Source organism: Aspergillus nomiae (assembly GCF_001204775.2).
Source record: "Aspergillus nomiae NRRL 13137 chromosome Unknown contig00283, whole genome shotgun sequence".
Lineage (NCBI taxonomy): Eukaryota > Fungi > Ascomycota > Eurotiomycetes > Eurotiales > Aspergillaceae > Aspergillus > Aspergillus nomiae.
The window spans coordinates 1-12,941 of NW_015378338.1; the positions used below are offsets into that span (position 1 = coordinate 1).

The following is a 12,941-nucleotide window of genomic DNA, read 5'->3' on the forward strand; positions in this document are numbered from 1 at the left end:
AAAACAAAAAAAAAAAAAAAGAGGACTATAAGAAAAATAATAAAATAAAAATCAAAAACGATTTCTAAGCCTCAGATCGATTCACCGCGGATGATGATGGATCAATGCACAGGCCCTACTCAAATTCAAGATCCATGCAGGAGTGAACAATCAGAAGGACTCCATCTGGATCAGTAAAGCACCGGAAATGGGTCCCAAGAAAAAAGGATGTGTGGTGCTTTGTTACCCGGTGACTGATCCAAATTGACAGAGAAATTAATTGTCCGATCGATGGAAAAAGAAAAGCACCGAAAGAGACAGGTTGGGATCATCCACTGATCTTACTAGATTCCTCCACTGGAGAGCTGAAGCTCCAATGATATCACAAACGAATGGATCGCATTTTGGCTATCTCCTTATGATGACAACGAGGCATCGACTGCTGAAGCGAGGTCTCCTAGGCCGTCACATATCAGATCCAGCCCGTGTCCTTCTGTGATTTGTTTGCCAATGAGTGTCGTTCGTAGTAGCGGTGGGATCGGACAGCTTCCGTTACCCCAATCAATTTAAAATTTGCATGTCGACCGAGAGAGGTACAGAGCCAGAGCTTCCCTCCTGCCTGTCAGGTGTCAGTGGCTCCACCTGCACGGGCAATCAGAAAAAATAAGAAAAAAAAAAAAACAAAAAACAAAAAAGCATCGTTCGTTTAGGTCCATACGTACTTTGGTTCCCGTCCGGCGCCCACTGCATTTTCCTCTCTTTGGCCTCGCGAATCACGGGATCTTTCCCAAATGAGTCAATTTGGCCTTGAACCCTAAGCTGGACGGGGATCTCTCCACGAGAACGAGAACAAGAACACGACCAAAAGCATCGCTACCGCCATTCAATCCCGGTTTATTCTCTCATAATTTTAATTAGTTTACTTGGTTAGCAGGATCGGTTTCTCCCTTAATCCCGCATCGCAACACCCAACAGACCGGTTCTCCCCTCCAACAAGGCAACCTATTACACACGGCTCGACCCATCGTGGGGCCAGAACTGAGGTAAGTCCAGCAATGTACTGCAGTACTCCGGATATTCTCTCTGATCTCACTGGAAGCTGAGCACAAACCCATTCCACACGCACGAAAATCCCCGTGCGAACAAAAAAGCAATGACTTCATCTGACCCGTGGAACTCCACTTAGGTACCAGCTCTGCGACCAAGACGGCTAAAACGGCTCCGACGGAGACGCACACTCCAATTAACCGTTTTGCTCATTGTTCGCCTTAACTTAAGACTCGCTCACTAAGACCAACTATAAACTTGGGTCGACCCGGAGTGCCAAACTATTGAACACCGCTTCCCTTTGTCCTCCCGCCGTTACGCTCACTAAACTCAGCGCGGTCCGCGGTTAAGGGGCGGGCGGGCGGCGGTTGTGAAAAGAATGGGGGGGTTGTAGCTGATCGTTAGGTTGGTCTGATCCGGGGGACTTTTCCCCAGGGCTTTTCTTTTGACCTCGTATTCTGTCAACCGGGATCCAATCGTAGTCTCGACCCCCATTGGCACTTGACAGGGTCATCCACGGTGGACAATTCATCAACCGGGGCCTTAAAGTAACTTTTGTGTGCGTGCCTTTTTCAACCGGCTATTTTCGTCCCTGGAGATTAAAATTGACCGGTTACCGGATTTGGACCTCTCCCAGGATCGTTGAACGCGTTAAATCGTTGCGTTGCCAACGCGGCGCCATGGAATTGAATGGGTAATAAGGCTTCCCTTAACCACTCAGCCACCCGTTGGAGATGTCTTGGAATGTTGTCGCAGAGGTTTTCTCTGGGCGTTGTCTCGCAAGGTGTTTCTTTGCTTTTTTTCTTTTTTATAAATCATCTTGTTTAGTTCTCGGTTCTCAGTGGTCGTCCCACGGTACTTCTCCTTTTGTTCGTTGACCGAATCGATATTAATCGCGATCCCCAACTTCAATGATGGAATATCCAGACTAACCCAATCGCGTAACCTACCCGGAGTACTCCGTACTCCGCTCGCAAGAAACCATTGAAACCCTGAACATTCCGACTCCACCAGGTGAACCCTAAAACCATACAACCTACAATATACATACAATAGAATAGAATAGATTCATCCATGCCCACCACAAGCCCACACCCCAATAAATAAGAAACAGGAGACCTGCACATAAGCAGTGCCCCTACATTCCTGTCTACAGACATACAACATGCCTGCAGTGTATGCAGTACCCATAGTATAAGTTCCCAACGCCAACATTTAGCCGTTAGTATTAGAATACTAACCCAACACCACCAACAAACAACATTACGTTTGGAGATGGATCCCTACAAACAAAGACAGACCCAATCTTAGAAAAGAAACTATGTAAGAAGTTGAAACATCGCCCTACCCTACACCTTAATCTCTACCCGTCTATATATCTATGTATCTACAAAGCCTACCTGTCTTATCTGATACTGCTCCGTAGTAAGATCTATCATATTTCGCTTGAGATAAAACAAAAGTCCTACGTATGTATGTACGTATAACCATACACACCCCTACGGAATAAAAAGGATTGAAATTACTTACCTACTACTCCGTACACAGGACCATCCCCATCACCCAAAACCCCCTGAAATGGAACGAGAGATCCAGGCCATCCAGTAATAAAACCCATGGATCCAACGTACGCAAACAAAACAAAACACCTTGGCTCAGCTTAGCTCAGCTCAGCTCGTAAAGCCACCGTAATGCGATGATCTAACTATTTAATATACGTGAGTAATATGACCCCTGATCACCAATAATGGAGCCAAAATATATATAAATAGATCTTACTTGGCGAGGTCGGATCGGGCCTTGGGGTTATCTCTGGAACTGGCCAGAGCTTTAGGAAGGGAGCACGTGGTGGGTTGCTGTAAGGGGTTGACCAACTTTGATCTTCCTTTTTTTTTCTTTTTTCTATCTTTCTATTTGGGTTGGGCTTTCTTTGGTGCGGGTTTGGTTTTCTATGTGGATTATATGGGCTTTCTGGGTATAGTTGGATCTGGAGTTGCTTGGATAGTCGGGTTGAGTGATTGGTAGTGGTTATGATTTTATTATGATTTCTTTCGTACTCCTTTCCTTATATGGTGTTGAATCTTGCACGGATTTATCGATTGTTGTTACTACCTAGAAAATAAGGTCCCCCGCATATGCTTATACTATACTACCTATATGGTAACAATATCAAAGTAACACTAAGCGGCATACAACAGTATGCCAGACATGCCTCAGAACGCCAGTCAATCATTATTACCGATCTCAAACGCACGACGGCCCTCCACAAGCCCATCGCTCACTTTAGTCACGGCCGCCCACACCGGCGCAAACTGGATAGCTTCGTCCAACGCTGGAATGACCCCCGGCTGGTTATGATCGCTCCACAGACAGACGACATTGCCTTTCAGAGCACCCTCGTCCAAGTCCACATCCACCGTCCATTGGTTCTCCCAGGTGCGACTCCAGAGTCGGATCTCGTTGACGCCGGCCGCGTCATACGGAAAGCGCGGGTCATATGCAGATCCGGCAACGTGGAAGTTCTTCACTGGCGTGTCGAAAACGATCCTGCATGCCCGCGTGTTCAGACCAGACACCTCGAACCGAGCTTGCGGCTTATCGGTGGACTTGGAGATATTGAAGGACACCCAGTCTTTCATCGGGTAGTCGCCCTCCACTGGCTGTGGAGCAATTCCTTCCCAGGAGCAGGACAGCAGGTTCCTCCTCTTAGTGTGCCAGTCACAGGCTATGTCTTGGCCGGCGGCGCTGGGCAGGTCCTGAGTGACATCTTTCACGAACGGAGAAAGCCCGGCAAAGGTGGCGCGGTTGACGCCGGTATCGAGGTCGACCTCCTGTACGAAGTAAAGTTTCAACCGGCTGGAATCTGAGAAGGGGAAAGCCACGAGATTGTAGATCAGGGTACCCAGGAAGACCGCCAACAGGAACAAGGGGATGTGGTAGGTATACCGGTGGATGAAGGGTAGAAGCGGCGTGAGCAGAATCGTCGTGAATATGGCGATGGCGACGTAGGCGAAAAGCGGATAACCGCCGTCCTGTCCTGTCTGGGTGATGGCACTGATCGTCAGGAGCGCAAGGGGCCCGACCATGATAAGGGTAATCGGAGCAGTGAGAAGAAGCTGCAAGATCCACGTCCACTTGGGCAAAGCAGAACTCCAGGCTTGTTCGCGGCCATAGACGTTGGGATCGACCACCTCCTCGTCTGCCAACGCATGATTATCTCCCCCAACTCGCACATAATTTGCAAACGTAGTCCGCTGCCCACTGCCCAGCAGGGACGTTGACTCCGTTGGTTCCTCTTCCGCCTCCTCTCCATCGTCCTCGCCGGAAGTCGTACCCCGGCGGCTCCCGTGGCCACTGACCCGTCCTGAAGCTGGCCTGAGCTGGTTCGCATACTCGGTTTTGGACGGCAGGGCAAAGAGCTCCAGGTAGGAGATCCACGTGGCTAAGAAGATACCAGCATGGAAAAAGAAGATGAAATACCCACCGGCCAGACCCCTTTGGTTTGCATACACAGTTGCAATCACAGCAGAAACCCAGGAGAGAATGTACATCCAGGTGAGGGTGTAGATACGATGGAAGGCCGACGGGCGAGCAAAGTCGGCCACACGGGAAACGAACCAGGCCAAAAAGACCCAAGCAGCCGCCATCATGCTCCAGACCGCATAAGCGCTACTATGAATGATGTACGGATTGACCTTGGTAACCAAATACGCCAGGCCCACCGCGACGACGGTCGGGATTCCAAAGAGGAACGGAAAGCGGAAGAAGCCCCGAAGGCCCTGCAGGGGCACCACGTCGAAATGGTCTTCAGACTTCGCCGATGACCTGAACAGATACATCTTGTCCGCTTTTGTAAGGGCGATGCTCGTAAAGAGTAAAGTAAGGGGGCCGACGATAAGCAGTGTCACCAGCAGTGCAAACAGCGTGTGAAGCTGGAAGACCACAAAAGTGCTTCCGAACAGGTCAAACCAGACAGCCTTGGAGCCAGATCCACTGGGAACGCCCCCATCAGTGCTCGGCGAACCGTCGAAACGATCGGTCGAGTCGGATACAAGTCCCTCAGTCGTAGCAACAGCCGCCGACAGCATATGCCAGACCGAGTCCTTGCTCGTATGTCGAGTATCATCCTGATTCGTATGATACCTCGCTCTGGGCTCCATGAAGGCAACATCTAGGCCACGCAAGCCCATATTGCCTTGAAAAACCACATAGTCCGTCTGACTAGCGATCAATCCGATATCAAATCCATTAGCACTGAGCACCGATCCGAAAGGATGCGGCGACCGCATATACGGGCCCGTGACCTCGAAATCAGAGCTCCGGAACAGAGTCGCCCGTCCACCAGCTCCCGCGCCCTCCAGGTTAAGGAAAGTATGAGGTAACTTCGAGATCGGGTGTTGACTGTACACGCGCGCGCCATTCAGGAAATCTTCTTCGCCATTGTTAAACAGCACCACAAGACCTCGCCGCGGAGCATGTCCCGGCGTAGTGAAATACTTAATGAGCTGAAGGCAAGTGACAACGCCGACGCCATCGTCGGTGGCCCCGAAACCGGTCGAGACACTATCGTAGTGCGAGTTCACAAGCACGCCTCCCCTACTTATCGGCACCCCGTTCGGTGCTTCCCACCAATGTTCTGTCTCGTCTTCCCACCCACGGATATAAACGATGATATTGGTCCCTTCGAAATAGACGCCGAGGTCTGCATCCTTCAGGGTACCCCCATAAGTGGTCAGGTTCGAGTACACGTCATCGAAGACAAAGACATCCGGCTTTTCCTCGTCCAAAGCTCGGTACTCCTGGTCCGAAGGCGTGGCGTCCAGGATCTCGTTAATCCGCCTCAGTAACCAAGAGTGGATGGCATCATTTCGACGCGAATTGTATGGATGGAAGCCGTTCGTTAGGACTTGAAGATCAGCCAAGCTTCCGAAATGTTCAGACCGCTAGGCGGAGAGCTGGGAGCGGAAGGTACAACATGGTGCACGACCAGCAACGGGATCAGCAACGCCAGATAAACGATCGCGGTGATAATAGTAACAGGCCAGCGGGTGAACGCCAGTGGGTTGGCCCGCGGCAATCGGAGAGAAGCCATCAGATGTCGGCCTCTTTTCAAGGGGTCCAGCCCAGGAGCGAGTGACGACTAAGACGCGAGCTTCCAGACGCTGGCGATGTGGAGAGAGAGAATTGGAGATCGCGCATCAAGGCGGAAGTGAAAGTGGGGGGGAGCTTAAACGGAACTGAACATTTAATGCGCGGACACCAACACTTCCAATGATGTCAGCCGACTCGAGCAGTATTCCAAATTGGGTTAGCGTGATCTGTCTAAGTATAGATCGCATACCAGTACAGAGCACCCTCCTATCAATCCGGATCTCTTGCGACAGGAGAAGATTTGATGAGGAACAACTGAAATTCAAACCTTAAAGGAATCAAATACATAGCATAAACTAAGTCTTCTAATTTCTAACTAGAAATACAAACTTATTTTGGAATGCTCCAACGCCATTGATGCAATATGTAGCTACAAATAGTGCCGAGTCCTGGATGCAATACGCCTTACTTAGATAAAATCTATACATCCCCAGCAGCAACCGTAGGAAGATGTATATACCCTGTTGCCGGTGTTCCGTTTCCTCCACCAGGCCGAGTATGGCAGCATAGCTACGTGGCAGCTTCATTCCAATGCGACCGCATATATGCCTAGTCCCGGACAGATAAAAAAATCAACCTAGAAGGTAGCCCCTGTACCGCTACCAATGCATGTCCCATATGATCAACCGCGACAGCTACTTCGTAAGAGCAACGCCCACACCGTGACCAGATTCGTCTGAGAGAACAACGCGGAATGAATAAAAACGCTGAGGCCAAATTAAAGAAAGAAGAACGAGATACGCTCAAAGGTATAAGGCAGGGGTATCAACCTTGAGGATGTCCAATGTCAATATAGTCGTCATCGTCGTCGTTAATTGCTGTCGCATGCATCAGGCCAGTCACTTGACCCTCGTCCTCGTCTAATTCTTCGTCGTCGTCATACATGGTAGCCTCGTTCATCTCCCGGGCCGGAGGGACGGTTCGGTTCAGGTGGTCGCGGAGTTGCTTGACGCCGTCACCACTGAATACACAGAACACTTGCCGCTGCTGATGCGTAAATTCCGGAGGTGCATCACGACAGAACTTGGTAAGCTCATCCCGTAGGAACTCCTGCACCCCGGTCAGACTGAGGTGAGTGAGTCGAGGACAATTGTTGAGTAGAGCGTGGATGCCCTGTATCACATGTGAGACAATTGATTCTTGGCAAGGAGCATTGACCGATCAGAAGACTTACAGGCATGGTCAAGTTAACACAATAGCTTAAATGGACTCTCTCCAGGCTACTGATGGATGAATGGGGCGAGGCCTTTGGCCGCGCTAGTGCCGAGATACTGCGATCGGTGATCAAAGTGCACTTGACCAGACCGATCCGCCGCAGTTTCGGCAACGTTGCTAACTCCTGAACACTGCGGTCCGTCAGACGAACGCAACAAGCCAAATCAATGTATCTGATCCGGTTGCAGGACTTCACAAGCTGGATCACAGCCGCATCGGTGATGTTCGAGCAGTGGCCCAGGTGAACGTAATGCAGGTTCTTTCCCAACTTGCATATAGCCCCCACTGCACGGTCGGTGATGAATTTACATTTGGCAAGCACAAGATTTCGTAGGCGAGGAGCCGAGCTAACTATGCGCTCTACAGCATCGTCTCTGATGTGCTCACACGCTGTCAAATCAAGTATACGGAGGCTGTCCATGGAGAGTTGCTTTGGGAGTTCTAGGAAGGCTAGATCGTCTATCTCTGTGCAATGCGCGAGCCGTAGTTCGCGGAGGTTGGGAAGGGTAGCCATGAGGGAAGTTATAGAGCGATTGGTGACAGACTTGCAGTCGTGCAGGTCGATCTCCAGGATAGCCGGACAGTTCCGAGCAAACGATGTAATCGCTCTGTCCGTAACTTGTATAACACCGTTGAGTTTCAACTGATCCATATGTTAGCCTCGGTGACACAATGATTCAAGACGGTACTCACTCTTTTGATGTGTCGACAATTCTCCGATACGACAATTAACGAATCATCTGTCACTTTGATACAGTTGGTGATGTTGAGCCCCTGGAGCCGAGGACTGTTCCTGGCCACAGTGTATAAAGTGTGATCCGTAAGGGAACGCAGATCCGAGACATCTAGGGCTTGCAAATGCCGATTGCCTTCCACTAGATCCGACACTCCCTTGTCTGTCAGTTTCGAGCAGTTGGTCAAAGTCAACCGCTCGATCCGGTTACATTGTGCGAAGGGTACAAGAGTGCCGTCGCTGACTTCCGCCATCAGGGCAGAAAGATTCAATCTCTTGATCAGATCGGAGTATGAGAAGAAGCTGTCTTCTTTCCCAACTGTCGTCGTAATGCTCTTCATATTGACCCAGTTGCTGCAAGACGGTCGGTGCCATAGTATTCCAACACAATTAGCAGCCCATCCTCGACATACCAACATGCAGCTCAACATGTCGGCCGGCGAGCTGAGCTTTGCAAATATGGCGATCAGGATTTCCGGGGGAAGACGGCCGATCGGCGGGAGCACGTACTGCCCATTTTGTGCGTGTACGTCGCGGGAGGTTGCGATGCCGCCAACGGACGATTGCGAATCATTTGCCTGGGCTGTGAAGAAATCGGTGTCGTCATCAGCGTTCCGGTCCGGGGATGACGAGGATGACGACTCGGAAGGAGCTTCGCTCGAGAACCGAGCGGGTTGCCGTGAGCGGGGCATGAGGACCACCGAGGGATGCGAATCCAGCGTGTTTCAGATCGGTTGGAATGATCGGTTTGTGGGATATCTCACAAACGGATGGAAACGTACGGCATGGACTGCGTCTCTATAAGACCATCGAGGCGAAGAAGGCCCTAGCAAGAGTCGGCGCAACTCTTGTTCAAGATCGCTTCTATGGCTGCTGGATCGGAAAATTGATCAGAAGGTGAGACGGCGTTCTTTTAGTTCGGTCTAGCTTTAAAAGCTGTGTTGAAGGCCGTACAGTCGAACGGAGGGGGTGAAGGCGCTTAAGAAGGGGCAACGCGCGTCGGAAGTGCCTGTAGACGGCAAGGGAGGGGGGAATAGAGGGAAAGGCGGCGGCGGAGGGATGTGAGGGCGGTGCAAATGTTCCTGGTGACGGATGGGTGAAGTGAGCACGGCTGGGAGACGCACTCCAAGCTATGATCGAAAGCGGTTTGGCTAGGGGACTCGTGGGGCGGAGATTATATAGCTAGACGATCGGGCGGCTGTGAAGAAAGGGAAGGCGGCGACTGCAATTCAGCGGAAGGGAGGGGGAGAAGTCAGCAAAGCCGTTTTCTGCTTGCGTTCCGTGGGGTGTGGATTGTTCCGTTATTCGTCAGAATACCAGTCTTTTGGAGACACAAGGAAACGAAGAATGAGAATGAAATTCGGACGAGTCAAATGTCAGCAAAGAGAGGGATAACCAAGTGGGTGATGGGGGGGAAGAGGATCTTCGCTTGACTGAGGGCAAAAGTTGGAAGACTCCCAAATCGGTCGGGCAATGTTCGTCTCGTGGCCCGATTGGTTACCGCTATCGCCGTCTGGACTTAAATCTTACTAACCTCAGGCTCCTTCCTTAGTGAAGAATGAGTAGTAGTTCATCCATACTTAGACTCTGCCTGACATTTAAGGATCCTGAATCAAGGCAGACATACATATCTTAGTACTACTAGTAGTACTATTAGTACTAACTTCTCTCTTTAGCGCCTGTCTCGCATTGCTACCCCCTCTATGGCGTGTCACCAGACACCCGGATCTCTCCACCTGTTCAACAACTATCTACCAAATATAGAATACTATCGTATTTAACTACTGCTAGTATTGAATATATATAATCCCTTTTTCAACCCAAATGAGGATCTGATCAGGCAAGGTCGGGTCTAGTGCCCCCCTTCCGAAAATGGGACCTATTGGCATGGCGGTAAAACTATCGGCAAGACATTAAAGTATGTTGATTGGGAACCAACAGGGATAAATTATAATGTCAGCCTATGCTGGTGCAACCCAATCTCAGAAAATTTGATGTATATTGTCTAGATTGTCTATGCATATTTATTTCCATTTCAAACAATGCATTCATGATCGGTTCGCCCCTTTAGCCCAGTCACGGAGGATATTCTTTCTCACTTTCCCGGTACTAGTCTTGGGCAGTTCCGCCACGACTTCAACCTCCCGGGGAATCATGAACTTGCTGATATCGCTGGCATTTCGGGCCCAATCGATCACCTCTGAACCAGTCAATGATTTCCCTGGCTTAACCGTCACAAATGCCTTTGGTCGTTCTCCCCAGTGGCTGTCGGGAACGGCTACAACTCCCGCCTCGAGAATGTCTGGATGGGTGACCAGCATAGACTCCAGCGCCACCGATGAGATATTCTCTCCGCCTGTATTTGGCTTATTAGCAAGACAAGATCACGGTGGTATCATTCAATTCAAGACTTACCGCTGATAATGATGTCTTTCGCTCGGTCTTGGATCTGGATTGAGCCATCGGCATGCCACACAGCTAAGTCTCCGGAGTGGAGAACGCCACCCGCGAAGAGTTTCCGCGTAGCGTCGGGGTCTTTGTAGTAGCCCCGAGCACAGATGTTGCCGACGAAAACAATCTCGCCTATCTCCTTACCATCCCGACTAACATCGACGATAGTTCCCTCGGGAAGATCCGTCTTCACCACTCGTACAGGTAGACTGGTCACGAAGCCATGTCCTTGCCTAGCCATCTTCTTGTACCTTTCACTTGAAGGCAGGTTGTCCCATGCAGGCAGGTAGTAGCCTTTTGTGATCGGCCCATATGTCTCCGTCATGCCATATACATGCACAGGGTGTAGGTTCAAGTTAGTCATTTGCTCAAAGAGATGAGGCGTAGGCGGACTCGCTGCGACTGTCACATGAACAGGTTCGGGCAGTCGCTCTGCCTCCTTAGAATTGCAGAGCAGGGTATTCACCGTTGGAGCGGCATTAAAGTGCGTGATGTGCTCCTGCTTCAGTAAATTCCAGATCTGCGGGTAGTCGATCTTCCGTAAGCAGTAATGGGTACCACGCACTGCGGTGACAGCCCATGGGAACGTCCACCCTAAACAAAGTTAGTTGCACATACCCTCGAAAAGTTAATCCAAGTAATGAACACCAACCAACAGCGTGAAACATAGGCAAAGTCCACAGATACCGACACCGACCACGGTGCGAATTGAGCCCAGACTCAATCACATTGCCTATCGCAGCAAGATAACAGCTACGATGGGTATACTCGACACCCTTCGGCCGAGCTGTCGTGCCGCTGGTATAAGCAAGGGCGATAACGTCGTCTTCGGAAGCAGCCTGGGCCTCGAGCCCAGGCCAACCTTGGGCCCCGGTATCCGAGTCATAACTCAGGCCTTCCAAAACCGCCTCATCAAAGGGACCAGATAATTGACCTTCGGTAGCATCCGTGTCCGTATCGACAATAATAGGGATACTGGGCTTTGAAGCACGATAACTCTGCAGAAGCGACAGGAACTCCTGATCAACAATGATAGCCTCAACATCAGAGTGCGTAAATATGTAAGCGATATCGTCCTCCTTCAACCGATAATTTACAGCTATCCAACCATCCATTAGCCAAAACCCGATCAAGCTTGAAGCATATAAAGAAAAATACAACTCACCAACATTCACCGCTCCAGCAGCCGCAATCCCAAAGATTGACTCCAAAAACGCAGGCGTATTAGGGCACAGAACACCGACTCTCTTAAACCCATGCTTCTTCAGATAATAAGCAAGACCCCTTGCACGATCCGCCGTCTCGGCATAACTACGTCTCAAAACCTGGTTATTCGCAGTAAGGTGATGAATCGCCTCGGCCTGTCTCCTAACATTAGCACTCAACCATACCCCCCTTGAAAGCCAATAGGCAAAGAAAGAAGGAAAGAAAGAAAGTCAAAACAAACCTCAGGCTCAATAGCCGCCGCCCTAGGCAAGAAGAACGTCGGCGACAGCGTATGGAAATTCACCCGTTGCTCTGCGCCAGGGACAAAATGACCCAAGAGTCCTGACAACCTTGATACGGCACCTGACATGATTTGACCTCGGCAATAAGTATGACGACTCTTCTATGAGCTAAACGGGCTAATTTAGATTGGTTGGTCACAAGATATGCAGGAAGTATTCAACCAAGAACCAGTAATTATAGATAACCCCTCGAAGAAACAAGAGTAAGTTGGCACAACCGCCCTGTTGAGTCCTGACCCCAAGTTGGAGAAGGCTGCGAAATGCGGGGAAATCGAGACTAGCTCCGAGTCGGACCGCGGAGGAAGGCGGGAAGATCGATTCGACTCCCGCTGAGGTTCCCCTTCCTTCTATCCGGAGATACTACTTGTCGTTTTTGGATTTAGGAAGGGCTACAATTGTCTCGATATGGTAACTTAGTAGATGTTTTTTCTTCTTTTTTGGGGTACTATTTCGCTCCTTGCGTAGTCCTTTCTTTCCGCCCTTGATTTGTTTACGCCCACTCAGTAGCGATTAGTAAGGCGTGCCAAGGTGATCGGTTATTGGTTAGGTCCTATTCTTACCTAGGCTATTAACAGTGTCTGATATATGCTTGGGGTAGTGGATTGCAACAAGATATATACTTGATTATTATTATAGACATGTGTATCCATGAAATAGAAAGTAAAACATACCTTTCCGTGATCATCTGTGACTTGTAAGTTGAAAGACAAAGATCCGCTGCCGACATATCACATGTTCGGCGCTTAGCAGTGGGTTAATATATTCAAGCTTATCAGTGTGCAATACATTACACAGTATATACTATCCGCTATAAATAATAGGCTCAGTTGACCAAACCATTGCCACACGATTAAGAG

At 49.8% G+C, this 12,941-nt stretch overlaps 2 protein-coding genes across 2 annotated transcripts; both read right to left on the bottom strand.

Annotated features, from left to right (window-relative positions):
• Positions 1 to 3,251: 3,251 nt before the first annotated feature.
• Positions 3,252 to 8,817, bottom strand: ANOM_009088 (uncharacterized protein; the record flags this gene model as incomplete). Its single annotated transcript, XM_015554344.1, has 5 exons — positions 3,252 to 5,932; positions 6,948 to 7,290; positions 7,352 to 8,035; positions 8,086 to 8,460; positions 8,539 to 8,817. The coding sequence occupies 5 exons, from the start codon at positions 8,815 to 8,817 to the stop codon at positions 3,252 to 3,254; spliced, it is 4,362 nt and encodes a 1,453-aa protein (XP_015404148.1).
• A 1,356-nt stretch (positions 8,818 to 10,173) lies between these two features.
• Positions 10,174 to 12,152, bottom strand: ANOM_009089 (putative AMP-binding domain protein; the record flags this gene model as incomplete). Its single annotated transcript, XM_015554345.1, has 5 exons — positions 10,174 to 10,481; positions 10,541 to 11,170; positions 11,229 to 11,675; positions 11,742 to 11,937; positions 12,024 to 12,152. The coding sequence occupies 5 exons, from the start codon at positions 12,150 to 12,152 to the stop codon at positions 10,174 to 10,176; spliced, it is 1,710 nt and encodes a 569-aa protein (XP_015404149.1).
• Positions 12,153 to 12,941: the final 789 nt, after the last annotated feature.